This window comes from Pyrgilauda ruficollis, unplaced genomic scaffold, assembly GCF_017590135.1.
Source record: "Pyrgilauda ruficollis isolate IOZ18807 unplaced genomic scaffold, ASM1759013v1 scaffold23, whole genome shotgun sequence".
Lineage (NCBI taxonomy): Eukaryota > Metazoa > Chordata > Aves > Passeriformes > Passeridae > Pyrgilauda > Pyrgilauda ruficollis.
Window position 1 is genome coordinate 16,007,157 of NW_024522539.1, and position 21,890 is coordinate 16,029,046.

The 21,890-nt window shown below is 41.3% G+C and overlaps 1 protein-coding gene across 10 annotated transcripts in view; it reads left to right on the forward strand.

Moving 5' to 3' along the window:
* The first annotated feature begins 378 nt into the window (after positions 1 to 378).
* RAB8B (RAB8B, member RAS oncogene family) overlaps positions 379 to 21,890 on the forward strand; it is a 29,522-nt gene continuing 8,010 nt past the window's right edge. For 5 of the 10 annotated variants that reach the window (XR_005955268.1, XR_005955271.1, XR_005955269.1 and 2 more), the window contains exons 1-6: positions 379 to 628; positions 16,768 to 16,828; positions 17,862 to 17,922; positions 19,284 to 19,361; positions 19,773 to 19,862; positions 20,675 to 20,740. Coding sequence is in view for 6 of the 10 variants with exons in the window: in XM_041468903.1 (XP_041324837.1) it covers positions 505 to 628; positions 16,768 to 16,828; positions 17,862 to 17,922; positions 19,284 to 19,361; positions 19,773 to 19,862; positions 20,675 to 20,740 (480 nt within the window). In the remaining 4 variants the exon portion in view is untranslated. The remainder of the gene's footprint in view (positions 629 to 16,767; positions 16,829 to 17,861; positions 17,923 to 19,283; positions 19,362 to 19,772; positions 19,863 to 20,674; positions 20,741 to 21,890) is intronic. The other 5 variants (XM_041468909.1, XM_041468906.1, XM_041468908.1 and 2 more) reach the window with 3 other exon arrangements.

A 21,890-nucleotide genomic window follows, 5' to 3' on the forward strand; every position in this document is an offset into this window, starting at 1 on the left:
TCTTGTAGAATACCCCCGTTTGCAGTGAGACAACATGAAAATAATTTTTGTGTTGTGCGCACAAGTTTCTTCCTGAGTTGACGCGCCCAGGGCAACATGTAAACTTCTGAGGCGGCACACTAGACTCACTCAGTGGTGACGTGAGAGTATTTTGCCGTTATTTAACTTGAACACAGAGCTACCTGACTCTGCTGACAACTCCTGCTAGGTTCGAGAGAGAAGTGAGCCCGGGGGGACCGCGCAGCGACAGCAGCGCCCCGATCCCGGTGGGTGAGCGCCGGGCCTGCGGACCGCGGACCACAGCCTGCGGACCACAGCCCCCGTCGGGCCCGGCGGTTCCGGCGCCGTGACGCGCCCGCAGCGCCGCCTCCCTCCGCCGGCCAGATCTCCCTTCCTTCCCCTCCTTCCCCTCCTTCCCTCCCGGCCCTCCCGCCGGAGTCCCGCCCTCCTTCCGTCCCGCGTTCGCCCCCTCCTGCTGCGGCGGCGAGCCGAGCCCAGGCGAAGATGGCGAAGACTTACGACTATCTGTTCAAGCTGCTGCTGATCGGGGACTCGGGCGTGGGCAAGACCTGCCTGCTCTTCCGCTTCAGCGAGGACGCCTTCAACACCACCTTCATCTCCACCATCGGTGAGGGGCCGCGGCCGGGCGCCGCCATCCCGGCGGGAGAGGGGTCCTGCCCGGGCCGAGCGCGGAGGGAGGGAGGGAAGGGCCGGGGGCACCGCCCGTGTCGGGGCCGCGGTCGGGCCGTGCCGGGCCCCGTACGGGACCGGGGGCCGGGGGCAGCGATAGCCCAGCGCGGCAGCGCTCGGGAGGGATTGTCCGGCGGAGGAAGGTGCCGCGGCCCTGGCGGGGCCCGCAGGGTGCGATCCGCTCCTGCAGCGGCCCCGGCGCCTGCCGTGCCCGCCGCAGCAACAGTTGGGCCGGGCCGGGCCGTGCTGCCGCCGCTGTGGTGCCGCGCGCGGAGCCCGCGGCCCCTTCCCGGGGCGAGGGGAGCCCGCGGCCCCTTCCCGGGGCGAGGGGAGCCCGCGGCCCCTTCCCGGGGCGGTCGGATCCCCGCGCCGATCCCGCAGCGCTGCTGGCCTCAGGCAGAACCGCCGCTTCTGGGGCTCTCCCGGTGTGGGGCGACTCGTGTTGGGGTGCGGATGTTCAGAAAGTGGTGAAGGGTTGCTGGGGCTGCCTGTGGCTCGTGCCGAGCTGCACGGTGGCAGTGACTGAACGCTCGGGGCAGGTGGTTCGACTCTCAGTTCTTCCCTGCACGCTTCTAATGCGTCTGTGTACTCACGGTTTTGAGATTTGGAGTAGTTGCATTCGAGCTCCTCGACAAATGTTGAGTTTTGTCCTGAATTTGGTTGTGAAAAAGGGTTCGTTTCTAAGCTTCACTAACCTTTTTTAATGACAGTGAAGTGTGATATATCAAAACAGGTGGTTGTGACTTATATTTTTGTCAGACTTGTCAGTTTTAAAATACACTGCTGAAATAAACATAAGCAAAATTTTCAAGGCCTTCACTGAGATAGAATTGAATTGAAACTATAGTGCGGCATGACTTGAGATTTATGTTCAGCTACTTGTAGCTGAGGTCACTTTTAAAGTGAAGTACACAGTTTTGGGGATGAAGGGGAAAAGTGCAGTGGAGGTTACTAGTATTTAGGAGGGCTAAACTAATGCTGACTTAAAAAAATAACACTAAGAGAATAAGTAGACTCTCTTGAAAAGAAATTGCTTTAAAGATAAGGTGAAATAGTGCGTAACTTGTTTTATGTTACCCTAATGCCCTGTCCTTTTCAGACATTTTATTTTGCTGAGTTTGGCGCACAAGGAAGAAACAATCTTTATTTAGGCACATGTGATTGACTAAATTAGGTGTGGCGTGATTTCTAATGCTTTAAGAACAGTTTTTCTGCATTTTTCTGGCACATTTCTCTCTGCAACCATTTTCAAAATGCTGTATCAGTAACACCAGCCGATTAAGGCCTGAGTAGCATTTTACCTTAACATTTATTATTCTGTACCTGTGGTAGATAAAAGGCTTAATAAACATTCATAAATGCTGTATCATTAAAAAAAAAGAAAAAGCCTGCTTTGGTACTGTGCTGCTTCTTTATACTTCTGAAGAGATAGCTAACATAAATGGGTGTGTCTGTCTTCCAACCATTTTCTTGATGTTTCTTGAACTGCTCAGCCCCTTGATAGATTTTTTTTTTCCCCTCACTGATTCACTTTGAAGTCTTCAGGACTGTGAATATGCTGTTGTTTTTTCTTACCTTATTCAGTAAATATAGGATTTGCTCTCATTTCCTTCCTTTATATTTGTTTGTGCAAGTGCCGTGTTTTCAAAACAAGTCATCTTGAAGAAACTTATTAATAACTGAGGTGTACTTTTAATTCTATAGGTAATAGTTGTGATTTCACAGTTACGTATTCCTTCTTATAGCTCTAGTCCCCTTTTATTTTTTAGCAAAGAACCTCCAAGCAGGAAAGTTGACAATGCAGGAAATAGTGAAACTGTTCATAAAAGTGCTGACCTATGCTTGAATAAAAATACTTGGAGTTGTTTCAGTCTTTGTCGTGGATTGCGTGTGTTACTTGTAGCTCTGTCATGTGGCTGTAATCTGTTCTTGAAGATGTGCTCCTGTGCCCTTTCTCTCTTCTCAGTGCTAGTTGATTTTACAGTCATATCTGGTCTATCTGATGAGCTTGGGGGAATTCCATTTTTAACAATTCTGCTTTTTTTCCGTGACTGATAAGTCATAGTTAACCGTGCTGTGGAGGGAGGCACAGGGATGCTGTGCTTCTCCCAAACAGGCTGCCCTGCCAGTTCAAGTTTAAGGTGCCCAGATGAGCATTTCTCATTAAATACAGAGTTTTCCTGGAGTATGAGCTGCCAGGCTGTTTGGTTTGTGTGTTCTCCATGAAGTGGATCCTGCAGTAGGATGGTGCTTATGATGTGTGTTCAGTTAACAGTGATTTGTGATATTATGTGCCCTCAGTTCTCCTCTGGTGTGTCTCTCCTAACAAGATCAGACTTGGTTTTACTGTAGAAGTCTAAGAAGGCGTATGTTTGAGATGTGTTGACATCAAATTTTATTGTTTAGTCTTATGTACTTACATGCTCTTTGTGAGATGAGTCATTCAGATTTTTTTTTTTTTAACTATGATTGGGTTAAATTTTTGCCAGTTTAAACTTTCTTCTTAGATTTTAGGTCCAGAAGTTAAAGCACTCTCTGTTGCCCTAATGAAAGGGCCCACATCATATCCAAGTACCAGATAACTTCCTTATAATTTCCCACTCCTATTGTTCTTCTGTAGTTTAACCAGGGTTAAACTACAGCACTCCAGTTACCAAAACAATGGAAACACTTTCCAAAAGGAAAAAACTAAAGTTAGGAGGGAGATATGGAAATACTACTTTATATAGACTAATTGCTTTACTTCTCCTCAGTGCTCATATTGTAGAAATCACATGAATTGTAATGAATTGTAGTTACTTTGTCATTGTGCGTGGTGTATTCGAGGTGTATTATACTTCACAGACCCCTTCTGTTTTGCTGTCATGCAAAATGTGCCTGTAAGGCTACAGCATCCGTGTAGATTGCTTGGAGGTCAGGAAATGCTCCTTTGACTTTTCTCCTTGAGACTTTGGTCATGCTCATAATCATAATCAACGTTGGACTGGTTCAGACATCAGGGACTTCCAGCCTGGTGCCCCATGGCCAGCAGTTGCATAAGAAGTGTGATAAAAGCGCAATGCATATGTATTTATAATTCGTCAGACTTTTTTTGTTCTTTTTTTGAGTGACTGTTGGTACAAGAGCCTTCATGTCTTTGTCTTCACTACCTGGCATAACTAATACCTTCAGCAGACTTTGCTGCCCATTATGAGAAGTGAACCAGTGACCTTTGGATTATTCAAAGCGATGCATTTTGACTCTGTAAAAGCACAGATTGGCCTTAAGCAACTTTAGACACGACAGGTCCTTGTCCTTCAGCAGCTTTTAATTTTTTCTACAGGGCTCTGTAGCTCTGTCAGAATTTCTGAAAGTGCTGGCGAGGCATAATGCTGCTGTGGTCCCTAGTGAGGATCAGCTTTTCACTGTGAACATGGGATAAAACTTTTTTTTTACAATGGGAGTGTGTTATGTAAGGTTGTGTTGTTTAGTTTGCTTTCTGGGTGGAAACTTCTGCTTTTGCACATTACATGGAAAGTAAAATGCAGTTGAGTCAGCTCATTTTCATACTTAGCAACTCCTAAAGCAAAACTTATCTTGGAATATCTCATGAGCGTTTTGCTAGTAGTTTCAGTGCGATACACAAGAATCAGAAGCATTAATTTAGCAGTTTCTAAGTATCTGAACTTGCTGTTCAAGTAGTGGTGTCTGGTAAAACTGGATTTGGTTTATAATTTGAAATAATAAGATTTATTTTTTGCATTCCTTTCAGCTTTTTTTGTATCAGCTGGTTTCTATGAGTGTAAAGTTGAATCTTTGTAGCTGATAGCATTTCTGATTTAGTACAAAGGCTTGCTGACAGAAACAAAATTTGTCGTATTTATTTTTTTAATCCAGGATGATATCAGCATTTGGCAGGAAGTTGCTCACAAGATAGCACTGTATCTGAGAGTTGAAACCATTTGTTGATTTTACAGAAGTAACTTTTCCTTAGTCTACATCTTCCAAAATAGGACACTACTCTGGCAGGCAAGCACGTGTGTGCTGACCTTTGAACACTTCTATGAAAATCCTTTGTCAAGCAAAATTACCAGCTTCCCTTTTGCAGTGAAATTTCCATGTCTCTAATGTGTAATGGAAATCGTTTTAGTGTATTCAAGTCAAATGATGCCTCATTGAATATTTCTACTCTTCTTCTTCACAGTTACTTATTTGTATGATGGACAAGGACTGATTGTTGCTTTCTTGAGGTTTGGGTTTTTGTTACCCGCCCTCCCATTAAGCTGCAGCATTTCCTGTCCTTAGTCAATCAATTTCTTTTGGGCTTCTCCAGATGGTTGGAGCTGTAGGAGAAAACTTATCAATGATAGATGAGCAGGGAAGGGAAGGCAGGGAAGCATCAGGAAAGCATTGTCAGGAGTACTTTATTAATGGTCATTACTACAAACTGATTGTCATCTGGACTTTGAAGTGACTGAGGTGAGTTCAGTGACACTCAGGTGAGTCTGTCACACATATCTACAGAGTGGAAGTGTGTGTTCGAGGCTTGTGAGATGTGGGTCTAGGATATCTCTTTAGGACAGGGTTTACATGGTGTAGAGAAGACAGTTCTGTGCAGGTCAATATGAAAGTGGAAGAATGATTCTGTTTTCAAGGTCAGTGGTGGGTGGTCAGCAAGATGCTGTCCTGATGTTGAACAGGAAGTTTTAGCTGAAGGTATAGCAGGTTAAAAGCATTGAAGTTTGTGTGTCTTGTAACTTCAGATTTGATACTAACACCTAGCTGATAGCAAAGGACATCTTAACTTAGATTTTCATCTGCTGGTGAGGTTGTATTACCTTACTATATTCTGCAACAAGCCAGCAATAGAGTTGAAATTGTTTGGCTTTTATTAAAAATGCTGCTGCAGCTTTTGTGTTGCGTGTTTTACTCTGTGAAAACACAGTGACAGATGTCTGAGTGTTGATGCCTATTCCTAATTGGCAGATGGAGGTCTGTTTTGGTTATGTGTTGCTGGTTATTTGAGTGACAGGAGGGCAGTTTTGAGCTGCTTTTGTGACTTGGTTTGAATGCAAAGTTAAGAACACAGACTAACTTTGAATAAGGGTAAGAACAAATGTCTTGGTTGATGCATACAGGCTTTGAGAGAGGTATTGAAGACACAGCTTTTGTTTGGGAATTTTTATGTACTTTTTGGGATGGATTTCCTAGTCCTTCTGAAGTAGAAATACATCCTTTTAGTAGAAATACATCTCAGACTGTCTTACTTCAGAAATTAACTAAAATTCATAACAATAAGAAGAATAATGCAGTGTTTATAATGATGGTTTATTTCATGTTTTGTGCTAGAAGTTACATGGCTTTAATTCAAAGGATATTATATTGCTTTTTATCTTTAATTGGATGTTATGGTAGCTTAAGTGTCAAGTCATCAGGCTGACTAGATATATCAAATAACTCTGATGCTTTTCTAATGTGGATAAACTAGGACAAATAGTAACATCAATAAAGTTGGACTGTGTCAGGCTTTTGTACAGAGTTAGGATCACAGACTCAGGATATCCTGAGCTGGAATGAACACACAAATATCTTCGAGTCCAGCTCCAAGCTGAACAGACCAAGTGCCCTCATCTGTTCCCCGTAAGGCTTCCCCTCCAGACACTTCACCATCCTCGTGGCCCTCCTTTGGACCTTCTCTCACTCTTTGTGTCTTTCTTTTACTCTGGGACCCAAAACTTGACCCAGAGGCTTTTAGTTACCAGACTTGCAACTCAAAACTCAGGTCAGTAACTTCCTGTCCCAACATAGGTTGCAGTGGGTTGTAATTTAGTGCCTTTTAGAGGGTTTTTGACTAGTAATTGCATCTAATATCAGTTTAATCTTGTGGTTTATAGTAAACATTCGTGTTAAATGTAAACTATGACACTTTTGATTAGATTGTATGTAGTTAAATGTAAACTATGACACTTTTGATTGCACTGTATGTAGTTAAAGGCAAGTAAAGTACTGCATGTGTCAGAAGGCTTCTCTTCTAGAGAAGAAACACTTGACCAGGTTGAAGACATGTTAATTTTGCTGCCATCATGTAGACTCTTCTGCTTTGGGGACCAGAGAAAATAAACCCTGATGCTGAATGTCAGTGGAATCCTTTTATATGTATGGCAACATCAAAAAATATTGGTAACTAGTAGGAGTCTAGCCCCACATCTGGAGATTGGGAAAACCAGGCTGAGTATAAGAAATTGGGCAAAGCTGAAGTGTCTGTCAGCCAGGGAACACATACACTGCTTCCCCTCCCCTCACACCTCTCAACAAAATCCTCCTTTCTTCCACCTGCCAGAGAACAATAGTTTTCCTTTACCGTGTCAAAATATGTTGTCTGTATTGTGTGACTTCTGCTGGGATTAAAGACAGAGTATCTGTGTCAACCCAGGCATGGAAAGGAGGAAAAAGAAACAGTCAGAGTAACTTCCTGGGAGAACTTTCCTGGCTTAGCAGAGGTGATGTAGAAAGGAGTACTTAGAACATGCAAAGCAGGAAAAGCAAATGAAGGAATTAAAGAATTAATTAAAATTAATTCATTAAAAGAACCTTGCGTGATGTAGGAGAAGAAAACAGCTATGTGCTAGAAAGGTCATACTTTTCTTTCTTAATAAGTTAGGTGGCTGTGCCTGTTAGTATAGGTAGCGAAAGCCTTTCAAAAAAAGGCCTATTTTGTCATTTGTGTAAGAAGTTAAAGCAGCCTTTCTTCTCTCATGTTCTTAACTTCTCAAACAAACCAGCAAATGACAAACCACAACTTCCCCCATGCTTACTTATCTCCATGGATAAAAACATAGGTTTAAAAAAGCCTCTGATGAAAATGATGTTTTGGGGCTGCTGAGAGTGGTGTCTCTAACACTGACTTCACTAACTTTAAACCTTCTGCTTTGACTTTTTGGTCTGATTTTGCTGCCTCACTAGGTACTTTCTACACTTGCTTCTAACACAACTGTATTTCAGACTCTTAACTGAAATTCCTAGATTAGATTATTTATTTTAACAAAGATAATTCTTGCTGGATGAAACATTTTGCACTTCTTGAATCCTTTTGGACAGAGTGCCAGTTAAAGCCAAGAGCTGTCTTACTGATATTGTTGATATGTGCTTTTTTTGTTCTCTGTACTTTTTCTTCCAGTGTGAGCATCTGTGCCCTCTAAAGTGAGCAGAGTGTTTGTGGATTCCTATAAAAGTTCCAAAAGTTTCATCACTTCTGTCTTTACAGTGATCATGTGTAACTTATACCTGCTCTAACATTATCCAGTTTAACTAGTTTTTATCTCTGATGCTTTTGTAGCATCCCTGAAGCTATCAAGGAAGCGTTGGGCAGTATGAGTTGTTGGGCTGTAGCAGTGATCACCTGTCCATACCAGCTGTTCCCGTGCTGTTTCCCATACCTGTGTTAAATCTGCAGCTGGTGGGGTTTTTATGTGGTGCCAGTTGCAGGCAGGGCTGGAATAGAAGGTACAAAGTGCATTGTTTGAACTGTGTGAGGGCATCTTATCTCTAAGCAGTCATGGACTTGCCAGTTCTTGCTTTGCTTTGTGGATCCTGGGACACTCAGTGTGCTCACTTTTCATGTAGCACCTCTTCTGTTTTAAACAATGTCCTGCCCCCCAGAATCTTTATTTCCTCACTCTGAATAACCAGTTCATGTAGAGCCCTGAGTTAAGAGGCTTTTTAAAGAAGTGACATCTCCATTTCTCACTGGCTAGATGTATAGACACCAGCACCAAAAATTAGGGAGCAAAACCAATCCTAATCTTTTTGGCCTGCTCTTGTTGTCACAGCTGAAGCTTGGTTTATGAGTAATAAAAAATGAAATTTAAATTGTGGTGGCAAGGCTTTATTGATTGCATAAGCCATTTTTTCAACCTTTTAGATTCTTAAGATGCTAACTTTGGACAAAGTAATTCTTTTTGTCTTTTTCCTGACAGCAACATTAAGTTAGAGTTATTTTGGCTAAAGACATAATTTTTTATGTTTTCTACACCTACAAACATAGATCATTTCAGGCAACAGATTCAGGATAATTTTTTTTCCTGTTCTTGGGGTTGGGGATTTTTTATGCTTTATGCTTTTGATAAGGATCAGTCACATGTCATCTTGTATTAAGTACTGGACTTCTGAAAGAGTAATCAAATTTTTGTATAAGCCACCTTCTAGATAGGGAAATCTGGTGTTCTTACCCATTAGAGCACATGGCAGAGATTTTTTTTTCATGTTTTAGAAAGCTGCACACTGCACATCCTGCAGACCTGAGGGACAGAAGAGCTTCAAAGCAGGTGAGAGGTGTGCAGGTCTTCCACAGCTGCATCACAAGTGAATGAGTGTGGCATTGGGTCCCTGGGAGGTCACTGCAGTATTTCTCCTCCGTTCCCAGCCCCAGCTGGAGTGTGACCAACAGAGCAATTCCTGCACTGCCATGCAGCTGGCTGGCTGATAGCTGCTCTGGGATCCACACTGGAGCTGCTGGCCAGCTGCCTCTGGCTCTCTGCTAGCTGGGGCCTCAGTTTGATGCCTGCTTCAACAGAGTAGCTCTGCCACTCACAGAGGAGAGGTCTGCCTGGGGGTGCCTGTGCTCTCAGGTTGTGCCATCAGCTGTTGTTACAGATGGTGGTAAGGTGAATTATGGAACTCACACAGATGAGGGAGTTCAAAGGAGAAAGGATTTGGTAGTGACACCTGGTTTCAGCTGTGAAACTAGCCTCAGTTCAAGTCTGTTGGTCAGTTTTCATGTTTGCTGCTCTCCAGTTGCATCTTGGCTTGAAAGGAATATGTTCTCTAAGCAACTAAGTTAATGCATTCCTCTTAGAGACCGGCAGTCTATAAATAATCCTTAAAATAAACAAACTTTGCTGTCTGTATCAATAGTACAATTTTAATCTATTTTAAAATTGTTTTAGATGTAACTGAGTTACCATCAAGTGTAGCTTATTTTACATTCAGTATAGAATGAGAGGTAGACCATGAGTTAATTTCTGTGCACTTTCATGGTGTCTAGACTGTAAGCTCTAAAGTACATTCTGCAGGGACTCAGCCCTTTTAAAGTTGGGCTCTTGTGACAGTTGATAATTTCACTCATGTCCAGTAGTATTAAGTTTCTAGTGTTACGTTGTTTTATAGTCTTGAATTTTATATTGAGTACTTTTGGTGTTTAAAACCATGCCTTTCAAAGGTTGCTCAAAGCAATCTGCAAGTTGACTTCAGAACAGTGAGAAGAGAACGTCAGTGTTCAGGATGTTGCAGTGTCCGCACTGAAGCGCTGCAGGTCGCAGTTGCGGTGGCAGGACTCACAGGAGCACTGGTGCGAGCAAGAGGCTGAAGAGCGCTGGATTCAGAGCTTAGCGTGTGGTTAATCAGATCACACTGCAGTGCTCTACTGAGCTGTAAAAAAAACATGGGTGTTTCAAATGTTGGTCTAATTCTGTTGGTTATAAATTTTATTCTGAATCCCTTGTTCTCTTTTAAGTAGAAAGTAGCTTATCTTAAGAAAGGAAGCTTAGGGTGGCAGTTGTGCCATAGCTGAGGGGACACGTGCTGCAGGAAGTGGCCGTTTGCTGGCACCCTGAGCACTGAGCTGATCTTGGTCATAAGTCTCAAGGCCTTAGGAGCAGGAAACACATGCACATGGCATCCCCATTCTTTATTGCCTTACTTACTTTAGCCATTTGTACGTATTTATTTTGCCAGTCTAAACTTTGAGAGCCTTTCTGTGTTGATAACTTCCAAGGTGCGAGACACTGTTCTGTGCCTCGTTGTGTGGAGCACTGGGTTTGAGTTCTTGGTGGGGGTGAAGAGTTAGATGGAGAAAGGCCAGTTAACCTGAAGGAGCCTCTCCAGCCCACTCCAGGTCACCAGTGTGTTGTGGGTTCTTGTGGGCTGCCCAGAAATAATGCAATTCAGTTTGTCCCTTTAAGTTGTGAAAGAGTAACTAGAAGTGGTTGCACTTGTGTTTAATTCTAAAATAATTCATTTTACGACTTTTGAAAAAATGTTGACCTTTACCCTGGTGTGGTGGGTGTTTCGTGTTAGTCTGCTGTATTTTGAATGCAATAAAAGACTACTGCCTCTTTAATTTACATACTGATACAAGACATTGCTGAGATCATCTGAAAATTCTTTGCAGATGTTACTAGGGACTAAAGCTAAACGTTCAAGTTCAAAATGGTTAGACTTTGTTCTTTTGTATGAGGCTGTATGACACACTGGTATGTTGCAAGGGTTCTTTACCCTGCCTTTTACAGTGATCTTGACTCCGACTTAGTAATTTTTTAATTTTTACTATAATTATTCTAGGAAGTTTAATTTAAAAGCAAATTTCTAAAGCTTCATTTATCTGCCTTTGTAGATTGAGACAGTATTACTGATGTAGCACAAGAAAATGTTTTTTGAAAACCACATAAAAATAATTGTGTATTTAATCCAAACCCTGCAATAGCTCCTGCTGAGAACAACAACAAAAAAGGAGTAATCTCTGGGTAAGCTTGTGGGGAAAATCTGTGGGAACAAATTGATGTCCCTTAGCTGTTGGTTAGATATGAAAAGAACACGTTTCTGGAGTACTGATCTGTAGGTCTGTCCATGGAAGGTGATGAAACTCCTTGTCCTAACCCAACTGGTGTGTGATCTGGTACCTGCCGTGTGTCACCTGGTGGTGGCACAGGTGTGTGACAGGGCCCCCAGTGCTCACAGCCCCTCAGGGTGTGATGGAAATGTCCTGGCAGCAGATGATGCTGACAGAGCTGCTGTGCCTCAGGGCTGGGAGGCTGCTGCTGCTGCTGTCCCTTGCAGGGTGAGCAGGACTGCAGCAGCTGCAGCAGAGGGGCACTGCTGCTTCCCAGCTCTCCTGTGCAGCTGCAGCCACTCGCTGTCCACAAATGCACAACCTAGAGGGAGAAGAATCTTCTGAGTAATTCTCTCCCAGGATTCAACAAACTGAGGGTGAAGCATATTGGTTTTCAGTTATGTGCCTCTTCTCACTTACTTTTTTTTTTTTTTTTTGAAGGTAAGTTACAAATCTCCTTGCTTGGTTCGAAGTTGCTTTTAATTCACTTAACCCAAGTGACTGCAGAAAACATTTTTCTTTCTTTTTGTGTATCTTAAGACTCCCACATGTCCTGCAGTAAAGAACTCATAAGGAGTTCTCTTTTCCCAGCTCAGCCCATTGAAAAAAATCAAAACCCCACAACCTCATATATAAACCAAGTAGGCTAGAAAGGACCAATGCTGTGAAGCTGGATCAAGCCTAGCTTGAAATTTGATGCATACATTCCAATTTTTCCAAGGCTGATTTGCTCAGAAGGGTAACAGGACTTTGTACCTTGACTCCTTCCCCCATCCCTTTTATTGTGGTCTATGTCCAGTGGTGGTGAGTGCCACAAAGTTCTCTTTATTGCAGAATGGTGTGAGTGCCACAACGTTCTTATATTGCAGAATCCCATTAAAAAAAAAAAAAAAAAAGTTTTATTTCCATTTCATTCTTCCATTCTTACTTCAAAGGAGTAAAGTAAGATTTAGACATATAGGAAGACAGCTTCTTTAAGAGGGTGAAGCTTTTATTATATGAAGGTCATGCAAAACAGTTTCCTTTTTGTTTTAATAAACTGTGATGCATCTTTTATGTTCTGTGATAGATGGGACTAAAATAAGATTTTTCTAGCAAGCTAATCTGGTATTCATGTTTTCACGGCATCTTTGCCAATTTTTGTGTTCACTGACTTCTTAAAATGTCTTTGGCTTATATATTAAATAAAATCAAAAGGTAAATTAAAATGCTAGTACATAAAATACTTAAAACAAAAAGCATTGATTTGTCAGAGATGGAGCAATACTCTGCTGGGGTAGTTAGGCTAGTGTATGCTATCAGAGACTGATGTTTATTTACATCCTGAATGCTGCTGATTTCCTGTCTGATTTCTTGCTACAGCTGCACACATAAGGTCCTCCTGCTGCAAACTAGTGTTGAGCCACATGAAAAATTAACTTAAAGTACTGGTGAATTGGGTAATAAAGCTAAACGTTAAAAATTCTAATATTTGCCCACCAGTGGTAGGATTTCTTGTTTCAGTTTTGGTTTTTTTACACTAATTTGTATAAGTTTCTTTTGTGTCTGCATTTTACTGCTCGAAGAAAGCGTTCAGGAACATGACCCTTCCAGAAGCATTTTGCTGAGCAGACTGAAGTCCTAAGAAACCTTTACCTTCAGGACTTATTTTCTGGTTTTCAGCTGGAACAGCTTTCTGGCTTCAACCAGAATACTTCGGTTTGGTTTCTTTGCTTTCTTTGTGCTGTAGCATTTTCTGCAACAGCAATTTTGTTGAAAAGAAGAAACAAGACAATCTGTCCAGGCAGTGGTGCTATGTAGGGAAAAGTTGTAGTGGACTCCTAGCTGGAACAGATACTGTAGCATGAAAAACATGAGATATTGGCTCTGATGGCTACAGGGTTAAAATCAGGGTGAGGGGAGAACAAAAGAGTAACAGTGATGCCCAGAGAGTAAGCTACTGTTTTAAAAACTAAAGTAACAAAATGAACTTTTTCAGCCTCCCTGCTCAGTTTGTCCTTACATTCCTGTAAGAGTTGCGTCAGGCTGGTTTGTTGGGGTTCATGGCAGAAAACCACTGGTACTAGAGCTGGAAGAGGAACTGCTCTGTATGTGCTGCTGGGCAGTCCTGGCTGTTTACTATTGTAGTGTTGTGAGCTCTTTCTAATATTTCACAATGCCTCTTTAAAATTATTGCATGGCGGCTTAATTATGGGTAAAATCTGCCCAAGTGGGCTGGAATAAGAAGAAAAAACTGGGAAGTTGAGTAGAGGAAGAGGGAGTGGCAGAAGAGCTTTGGGATATGAGATGGACGTGAATTCTTGGCTTAAACCAAAAGAGGCCAGGTGAGGCCAGTCCCCCTGGCCTGTGGCATTTGGCTGTGTGTCACTGACTGGGCATGCCCTGAATTTTATCAGCTGATTATTGCAGAGCAATGCAAGGTAGACACAGCAGCATACAGCTGCCAGGGTTTTCTGTGAGAGCCTTCCTGAGGCACTAATGATGCTGCCCAGTGTGCTCCTAGACAAGAGTTTTTTGGAGGCTATGGAAGCAAATACCCTCAGTAGAGTGAGGAGGGAGGATGCACCCCTGGCCTGTAGTTAGCAAGGATCTGGAAAGGATTTGGAAGAACATTAAGCCCTCAGCTGCTTTTACCCCATGCTGCAAGGGAAATGCAAGCAATTACAGCCCTAACTAATGTGCAGTTCAGGTTGCACGTTCTGGGTTCTATCCTTGCAGAGAGCAGGTTTGTGATTCCTGCAACAAATGCTTCTGTGTGGCTCTGATCTGTATTTATACAGACTGACATGCTAGGTGGGCACCAGTGTGTCAACTTCCCTGTGACAACTCCACTTTAGCAGTTAATTGTCCTGTTAGCATTTGCACTCTTAAGCATTAATCTGGGTCTGTGTTTTCTAAAAGCTTCTAAAACTTAACTTCAGATGGACATCCAGATGTTTCTGGGCTTTTTCTCCCTACTGGAAGCATTTAATGTTGCATTTTAACACTGCAAGCTGTGTGATCCTTTGCAATCAAACTTTAATTCACTGGCTCCTCTTCATTTGGCCTAAGTAACTTTTCAGACTTTTGTATCCCAGTGTATGACTGTGCAAAAGAAGTATGGATTAAAAACAGAAATCTTCTGTCAGGAGTTAGTGTTGAAATTCTGTAGTTGTTGGAGTGTTTTCCATGGTGTAATTTCGATGTAGCTGTAAGCAGATCGTGGTTTGTGCTTTGCCATGCAAGAGCACTTGGGCGGAAGTGGCAGCACATGTCACCAGGCTTGCTCTGAATGTGTGTAGCTCACCACTTCCTCATACTGAAGTGAAAAAGCAACAGAAACATCAGTTTCTAGTTCATTTTAACCTCCAAAATGTTACAGTTGCAGAGGTACTTACAGCCTTTCCCTTTATATTCTTCTTTTAGCTTTGAAATAAATAATTGAGAATTTGGGTGAAGTTCACACTAGAAATCTTAAGTTCTGAGAAGATACTTTTTGTGCAGGTCCTGACTTTTAGAAGTCATCAAAGGAGTGGTTGTATAAATCATTTCAGTGCTGCAAGGAAAATGAGTAACCACGAGAAACCAGTCTGTGCAAGAGCTGGATTGGTGCACATGGGAAGCTTGTGCTGCAGTCAGGAGTCCTTCTCAGAAAGCCTCCCCTACAGGATCAGTCACTGCTGTGCCTCAGCTTCAGCAGCTCACAGTGCAGGCAGAATTCTCTTTCAACCACAGCAGTCTCTGAATCCAGTTTTCCTGCTAGTTGTTTCCCAAAGCTTCAGGCCTAGACACAAATGAACTTTTAGAACTGATTTAATTTGCTGTTGCCACAATAAAATGCCCTTTCCAGAGAAATCCATATTTGTGCTTCATAACCTTTGAGGCCAAAACAAAATCTATTCAGGGCAAAGGTCATTTGTTTTCAGATCTGAATACAATTATGTGTGATTTCAGCAGCTGTGATTGCACCTAGTTAGGAGAAAAAATTTTACAACAGGGCAGGCAATATCCTCTGCAATGTAAAATGGAAACACTTGCCGAAATTATGTTACAGAGGATAGGCGTTTTTTGAAAGTGCATATAATTTTTATGTCATTTTTAGAAGAGTGTGAATTAATTAAAGTATCTTTTTTCCTACCAGTGAATCTTGTGAAATTGCAATTGTACTAGTAATCGTAGCGTTTTAAATTAATGCAATTAATTTTGTATGCTGTTTAAGTGCTGATGTGGTAGTTTTGCTCGTAATTTGTAGTCTAACTAATGAGCTATGTATCCATGGCACATTAAGTGGCTGAAAGTTGTTCTTTTCAGTATATTAAAATAGTAATATTGCATGTGAGAAGAATGAAATTCAAATAACTAATGAACATCGATATATTCCGTTTCTACTGTGGTGTTGTAAAAACTCCCATAGCTTCCTGTTTAGTGGATGGATGAATTCTTAAAGCTAGAAACAGCATTTTTGCAATTAAGATACTTTTGATAATTGTAAATTAAATCATGTTTTAAGAAAGTTTATTTAATTTCTTCTAACTTATCCCCATCTTTTACAAACTACAACTAAGTATCAAGTAACTATTTAAGATGCAGTGAAGAAAAAGTGGGCCATTTGTTTCCAAACCAATTAATTTGGGGGATACTGTCACAAGATTGAAACATCTGGCAGTCATGTAGTAGTGAGACTTGAGCAGTCTCAATTTGACCTGTGTTGTAATACAGATTTAGAGATCCAAAAGTTAAAGTAGTTAGGATTAAGGGGCTAGTCTGTTTGGAAATCCATTTCACCCCTCTAAACCTTCAAAAGACATTATTAAGCCCTTCTGAATTCATTTTTTCAATCTTTTTTAAAAGCCTATGGCTTAAAATCTGAAATTTATTTTCAAAATCAGTCTGAGAACTGATGGGTACCATGTGGAAGTATAAAGGGGAACAGGAGAGAAGTGTTTTCTTGATGATTTTTGGAGCTTCCTAGAAAATCTAATTGTCCCCAAATGAGTATTCTTGGAAAAGGAGTCTTGTATCTCCTGTGTTGTATTTACTGTGATGTCTGATTAGATTGCATCAAACATCAGTTTTTAAAAGTAGATGCTGGCTTTGAAAAGGAACTGAGGGGTCACAGGATTTATTTCTGACTCTGAGCCAGAGGTGCCAGGGAATTGACTTAAACTGCAGGGACTAGTCAGATGTTCAGGAGAAATACACAGTGACCTTGTTGGTGTGAAATGGAAGGACCTGGAGATCAAGCCTTCCTCTAATGATCTTGCCTAACTAGTACTGAGCCTGAGTATGGCCTGCTTTCATTGTGCAGAATAATTTATCCTTATTATATACTATGTGGATGTTGGATGCAGCTGAGAACTTCGTGCATTCTCAGCACTTCCAAGTGTGTGGAAGAAATTGCAGCTTCAGAATGGTTCTTTTGACTAAGTTTGCTTTTACCAAATTGCCAAAAGGAAACTGAACACTTCCTTTTCATTAAATGCAAAACTGAGGAGTATCTCTTTCTCTGGCAGGAATCGACTTTAAAATCAGAACAATAGAATTAGATGGAAAGAAAATCAAGCTACAGATATGGTAAGTATTCCAAAGTAATTCAGGTTTTCAATTAATTCACTTTGAGAAAGAATACTTCAAAGCTTTTGAGCTTCAGTGTACCAGAAGTTTCATACCTTTTATTAATTTACTGTTCATAAGGTTTATGCTTTCTTCTGGCTTGCCCTTGCAGTGGTTCTGCTTCAGTAGCACTAGAAATAGCCTGCTCACATGCAAGCATTACAGCAATTTCCTAGTTTATCAAAAACTGTCCTCTTAAATGTACCTTTACATTTAAGATGTGGAGGAGAAATATTAACTCAGTAGCTGTAAGCTAAAATATGCAAGCCAATAAAAGGTAATCTCCTCTGGTACTTTGATACCTGGTTGTACTCACCAAGGCACAGGTGAGTGCTAATTCCTTGCATGGTGGCTTACTAGAAACTGGGTCTTCTGAGCCAGGATCCTTGTGACTGAGGAGGTGCAGTGCCACAAGTGGCTGATAAAAATGTTCTGTCTGTAATATAGGTTAAAAAATCTGGGTTTTGTCAGGCCTTTGGGGTTCAGCTCTCCCGAGGTGTGACTGGTATCACCAAATATATAATGTATCCAAACACTTGGGTCTGCTGGGTCACTCACAGACAGGTGCTGCTTTCAGGTCAGCCAGGACAGAACACCAGCACACTGAGCTGTAGTGGCTGAACTTAGCAGCAAACTGGATGTGACAGTGCACTATCCTGAAATACTTTATTGCTGTGTGGTTTAACTTCTGTTTAAGACAGGACGTGGATGCATCAGAGCTTTTTATTTTGAATTACTGGAGGGCAGGCTGTGTACTGCTGAGTTTTATTGCTTGCATGAAAACTGGAGTGGTTTTGTGCCACGTTTCTGGTGCTGCTCTAACTGCTGATGTAAGGAGGGTAGCTTAGGAGTGAGGAGACTGCTGAGGGCTGAAGAAACTTGTGCAAACAGCCAAAGGTGTGTTTTTCCCAATGAACAAGTATCAATGCATTGTTACTCTTCAATAAGGCATCTCATGAGTGTAAAACAAATCCTTTTTTTCACTGACTTGTAGGGATACAGCAGGCCAGGAGAGATTCCGCACAATCACAACAGCTTACTACAGAGGAGCCATGGTGAGTGCTCACACTTCCAAAAACCTAAACACAAAAACCTAAACATAGCTAGTGGAACTGGTTTGCTGCTCCTAAGTTTGTGTCGTGTAAGTCTTCCACTGAGGACTGGATAATTGTGGCTTGAGAGGTGGGGAATGAAGTTTGTGGTTTGGTTGGGGGTTTACTCTTTGTTTTTCCTTTTTTTAATTGCTGGTACTCAGTCTAGGCCTGTTTTTTGTGATGAAACTTCCAGCCCTATTGTCTTCTTTAATATAATTAAAATTTCTGCAGATTTTAATAAAATAAGTTACCAAGCTTTAATCAGAGAGGTTTGGTTTTTTTTTAAATGCAGTCAACACCTTTAAACACTTGCAGTGTTTCAAAAATGGATAATGAATTATTTTAATATTAAAAGTGTGTTTCACTGAATTGCTTTTCCTTCAGCCAGTAGAGAATGCAAAGTCTGGGCTAGAAATACAATCACCTGCAACACCTACTGTTATGTTTTCCTCCACTGAGAGTGACTTGAAGTCAAATAATTGACTTAAAGCCTGCACCCTTGTGGTACAATGCTTGTAATGGTTCTTAATGCTATGTTTTGAGATATTTTATGTTGGGACACCTTTAATTTTGACTTGGTGGTTACTCCCTGTGCTGCTGTTTGCAGTTCTTTCTGCTTTGTATGAACAGATCTGTGACATTCATAGGCTGTGGGTCCAAATAACTCCACTGTCACAGAGCACAGGGAGAAATAATAATGGTTGTGGCACTGTATTAGAGCTCTCCAGTGCTTAAAAAGGCTTTTTCACTGACCTGGTCTTCTCCCCAGTCCATGGCCAAGGACTTCTGTTTTTCCTATGGGGAATGATTGGAAAGGCCCTAGGAAATGGAGGTGAACCTTGCAGTCTGTCCTCAAGGCTCTCTGGTTTCTCATGCTTTGCTAACTGTTGGGATCCCATGCCAGTGTATGTACAGAATTGCTGGAAAAAGCTAAAGCTTCTGGGAGAGCCCCAGGGGTAAAAGTTTCTGCTGGTTGGAGCTGACAGGTTTGGTATCCTGGACTGCTTAAAGCTGCTGCATCTAAATGTGACTTTAACCAGAGATCCTGGTGGCTGGTGTGGTACAATTTCTAAACTTGCCCTGACTGTAGGCTAATAATGAAAAGCTTTGTATAGGTGGAGTGTTTAACCTCTAACAGTGGCAAAAAATGTTAAATAGTAATATTGTGGGTAAATTCCAAGCCATGGGATAATGCCTTGAGACAAGACTTACCTATAATCCAGTGCTGAATTTTTTTTTAACTATAATTAAAACTACAGCATACATCAAAAGTCAGCCAATAGTACTAGCTCATCTAACTAGATTTTCCTAACTTTATTTAGGGAATTATGCTGGTGTATGACATCACAAATGAAAAGTCTTTTGACAACATAAAAAATTGGATAAGAAACATAGAAGAGGTAAGTGCTTTGTTCCATTTTATGATTTCCCTGGGACAAATAAAAATCAAGTAATTACTCACTTCCATTGCAGTAGCCAGCATACATGGCCATGCACCACTTAGGGGTAAAGTGCCTCCTGTTACATTTCCAGAGCAGCCAAATGCCTGTGCATGTGTGCAGCCTGCTACAGAGCTCATGGCACACATTTGATCTATTACAGTACATGGGCAAATGTAATCTAGGGGTATTTAATCCAGCCTATTTTAATATTTTAATTGCTTTTTTCAAGAGTCAGCCTCTCTCAGTAATGCCTTCATATTAGATAATTTCTCTAAAATAAAATAGTCTGTTGTGGAGGAGTTTGACACACAAGTTTCTTTTCAACAATAATGCACTTTGTTCCTGAGAGATTACTTTTTCTTCTTCCAGCATGCCTCTTCAGATGTAGAAAGAATGATCTTGGGTAACAAATGTGATATGAATGAAAAAAGACAAGTCTCAAAAGAAAAAGGGGAGAAGGTAAGATTTGGTAACTCACCTTAATTAGAAGCCTACTTCTTGTAGGATTTTAGCTTCTGTGTGTTTGATATGTTTTAGGCACGTGAGAGAGAATGGGTCTCAAATCTCTTTGTTTCAGAAACTTTTACATATATAGGATGCCAGGTTTGGGGTTTTTTGTTTTTAAATAGCAGTTAACTGTCTTCAGGTTTGAATAAACTTAATGGTACTGTTGTCTTGAGGGCAAGATCCTGTAAAGAATGTTGACCTTTGCTATAGCATGAAGTATTCTAGAGCTCAATATAAAGTTTTCTATGTAGTTTGACCACCTTGTACTCAATTCACTGTGGTGGTTACTTATTCTAGTTATAAGTGCTGTTACTAAAGCTTAAGTAATTAATTAGTTGTTCTACAGAACAAACAAGTGAGGAAGAATACTACAAAATCTCTTGTGTACAGCTGAAGTAGTCTAGCTCTTGGTAACATAGCTTATGGGATGGTTGCATTGTAGTTCTCTGGTCCACAATCTGTATCAAGAAAGATTGTACCTTCATGATTTTTTAGAGCCTAAATAAGTATTTTGGTCAGAAATTAATGTCCTTTTTTTGTTTTGTTTTGACTTTATGTGAGAGTATGATGAGTTCTAATACTTTATCTCATAGTCTTTAATGTCTTGCAAGAGAAAATAGAAGTGAAGCTAGCTTGGTTTGGTTTTTAAAGCTTGCTGTAGCATGCAGCATCTATTCTATTATGAACCTATTGTGAACCTGGGTGAAACAATACTTCTACAAAGGAACTTCAAAGCCACTGAAAAACTTTAACCTCTCTTCCAGTTAGCAATTGATTACGGAATCAAATTTTTGGAGACAAGTGCAAAATCCAGCATAAATGTGGAAGAGGTAAGAGATGGGTGCTACGCTTGGGTGTTCCCTGAATGACTTCTCTGGAGGTGTGCTTCATGGTCTGCTGGGCTTTCTCACCTGCCCTGGGACCTGAAGTCCCAGCTGTACTCCTGGGTCTACTGCTATGATCCACCTGTTTCTGGCTTTCTGGTAGTGTCTGGAATTGTTGTAAAAATGGGTATTAACAGAGTGGTTTACTATTACTGTTGAAAACAGTTGCCTTAGATGTCTGTGCCTTGCTGCTTAAATTTCAGGTCCTTTTGGGCAATTAATAGGTTTAATTTTAGAACAGTGCCTTGTGCAGGAAATGGGATTCTTTACTTTCAGGGTAACATGCTACTGTGTCACAGAGCCTTCAGATTACTACTAAATACATGCTGTGCAGATGAGGCTGAAAATTCATGTATTAACGTGAACATCAGGTCATGAGCTCATGTTAGAGGAGGAAGAAGTGGTACAATGCTATTTATAGATTTATAGATTTATAATCTCTTTTCCTGCAAATAAATTTCGTGCTAAACCCACAAGATCTAAGTGAGAGCTTAAGGAAATAGAGTGGGAAGGAAGAGTGGCCCAAGTCCAGTCTGTCTTGCTATAAATCACTCGTGTCATCTCAGGGAGGGTGGGGGAGGATCTGAGCTGTATAAGAAGTGTGGACAAAAAAAATAACTCTATCAAAGGCCAGTTAAATTAAGATTTATTCACCCAACAATGTAGACTTGTGTTATCCTTATACCTAATCATTTAAAAGTCTTTTTAGGGGATTTTTTTTTTTTCTTTAAGAGTCCTGCAAACACCTACTTAATTCAGCTCATGCATCTGACAAGTTAACTAGAAATTGAAGACATTGTTACTTTAAAATAACAAGAGGGGTGTTGTGCCAGCCAGGCTGTTTTTTTTCTGATTGTGGGGTCATTGTTTTACAGGATAGAGTTAGAATGGACTGATCTGCATCATGCTGCATCTGGAGCGGCTTGATCTGATTTTCAGTGTCCTTGTGATTCTTAGAGCAGACTCTGGAAGTGGGACCATGGGGAGTCATTTCCAGAGGGGAGACCTGCGTTCCTCTGGAGGGTCAACTTGCTCTGTCATGACATGGCAGTTTCATTTTAACCCCTGCACATCATGAAATGCACAGCAGTAGTTT